At 30.8% G+C, this 1,736-nt stretch overlaps 1 protein-coding gene across 1 annotated transcript in view; it reads left to right on the top strand.

Moving 5' to 3' along the window:
• TTC21B (tetratricopeptide repeat domain 21B) overlaps positions 1 to 1,736 on the top strand; it is a 113,158-nt gene that overhangs the window by 55,692 nt on the left and 55,730 nt on the right. The window contains 1 exon segment of the mRNA XM_012655822.1: positions 1,270 to 1,415. Coding sequence (XP_012511276.1) covers positions 1,270 to 1,415 — 146 coding nt within the window.

The raw sequence follows: 1,736 nt of genomic DNA, 5'->3' as shown, positions 1-1,736 counted from the left end.
ACACTGAAACTGCGGTAAAAATATTGGTTGTTCTCAATAACTAATTTTTAGCAGGTGGCAAAGAACATTATCAGAACTTTAACATCACTTATACTTTGACTATTTTTACTTATGCTAAAAAAAAACACATTTTAAAAGAATTTACTCTAGTACTATGCAAAGAAGTATAAAATTCTGATCTTCAAACATGTAAAGACCCTTAGTCCCATAAAAGAAGCAAAACTAGATCTGAAACTACTAATAGAACTGTATATTATGCAATGCTGAATTTTATTATGTAGATTACATGTGAGAAATTTAAAGAAGTTTAAGTATTTTAGGCAACAGTAGTCATATTCTGAATATCTTTCTGAGCACACATTTTTTGTGTCTCAACATAGGTGAGATGTATCACTTTCTTGTCAGTAATAATGGCTCTTTATATGAGTGATTTTCCATAAGAGGATACAGTCCAGTTAAGAATCCATATGTGTCAGGTGGAGGATGGGGGGATAGAAAGGACCTTTCTTCATATAAAAGAAACAGCATTAGTAAGGCAAAGCAAGGTGAAAGAACATTTGATATTTAAATTCTAATATCACATTACTAACCTGTAATTGGGCGACTAATGGATAAATGTTGATTGGACAAACAGCCATGATAAGAGTAATAAAAATTGAAAAGAGTAAAGCAATGTTCTGGTATTGCTTTATCATACTCTTAATAAAAAGGAAAACTTTGATGGCCTACAACATGCCAGGCAGAAAAATGGGGAATGTGAAAATATGAGACATTTAATACAGTGTACCTGAGTGTTCTACCTTCTGATTTCTAGTAGGAAAAAAAAATCTGAATTCTTTAAAAACTGACAATACTCTAGGGGGCAGTGAAAGTAATACAATTGAGTAAATCACAAGGCAGATCAAGAATTTGGACACTCCCTGCCTTGACTGTATCAATTCTAGCAAGTATCTCCACCTCTCAGCTATCTTTCCTTTGAATAGATACATTTCTTTAATAAAGTTTTTGAATAGATATGCTCCTTTCATATGTTACCAAATCAGTAATTGTATAATGGTTTCATAATGATTTTGCTGAACAAAAGCCATTATTGTCATAGTCTGTTCATAGATCCCAAGGAGATAAATTAGTATTAGTCCAGTCATTTATGTAATAAATACAATAAGAGAAATTTTAGAAAAAATATATACAGTTCTACTAGTCATACTAAAATTAATGTGTTTATTTTTAGCTAAATATTATTTTTAAATGGATAAAATGATATAATTCGTTTTGTTTAGCCTGCGAGTCCTGGGCAACCTGTTACTCCACTTCTCAGACGTTGTACCTCAGCCTTGGAAGTTATAGTGAGAACTGTACCAGGTCTGCTGCAAGCTGTCTTCCTAATAGCAAAAGTGAAATACTTGTCAGGTATAGTATACCTAAAAAACTCAAAATAACCTTTTTATTCTGATGCTGATAAAAACAGGTGAAAATAAACACTTCACATATATGGAGAAAATCACATAAAATGCACATTTTACATATGTATGGATAAGTCATTTTGATCCAAAATAAAACTGCATAACTTACTATTTACTTTAACAATTACTATAAACTTTTATGGTTCAAGTGAATTGCTAGGAAAATACAATGTATCACTTTAAAAAAAAAAAAAAGTCTGTAAGATGGTACCGGGACTAGCAATAAGAATTTACAATCTTTTAATCCATTAGCATAATCAAATATAACATATG

This window comes from Propithecus coquereli, unplaced genomic scaffold (assembly GCF_000956105.1).
Source record: "Propithecus coquereli isolate 6110/MARCELLA unplaced genomic scaffold, Pcoq_1.0 Scaffold49, whole genome shotgun sequence".
NCBI classification, from domain to species: domain Eukaryota; kingdom Metazoa; phylum Chordata; class Mammalia; order Primates; family Indriidae; genus Propithecus; species Propithecus coquereli.
Note: the sequence above shows the minus strand (reverse complement) of the source record. Positions and strands in the feature narration are given on the sequence as shown.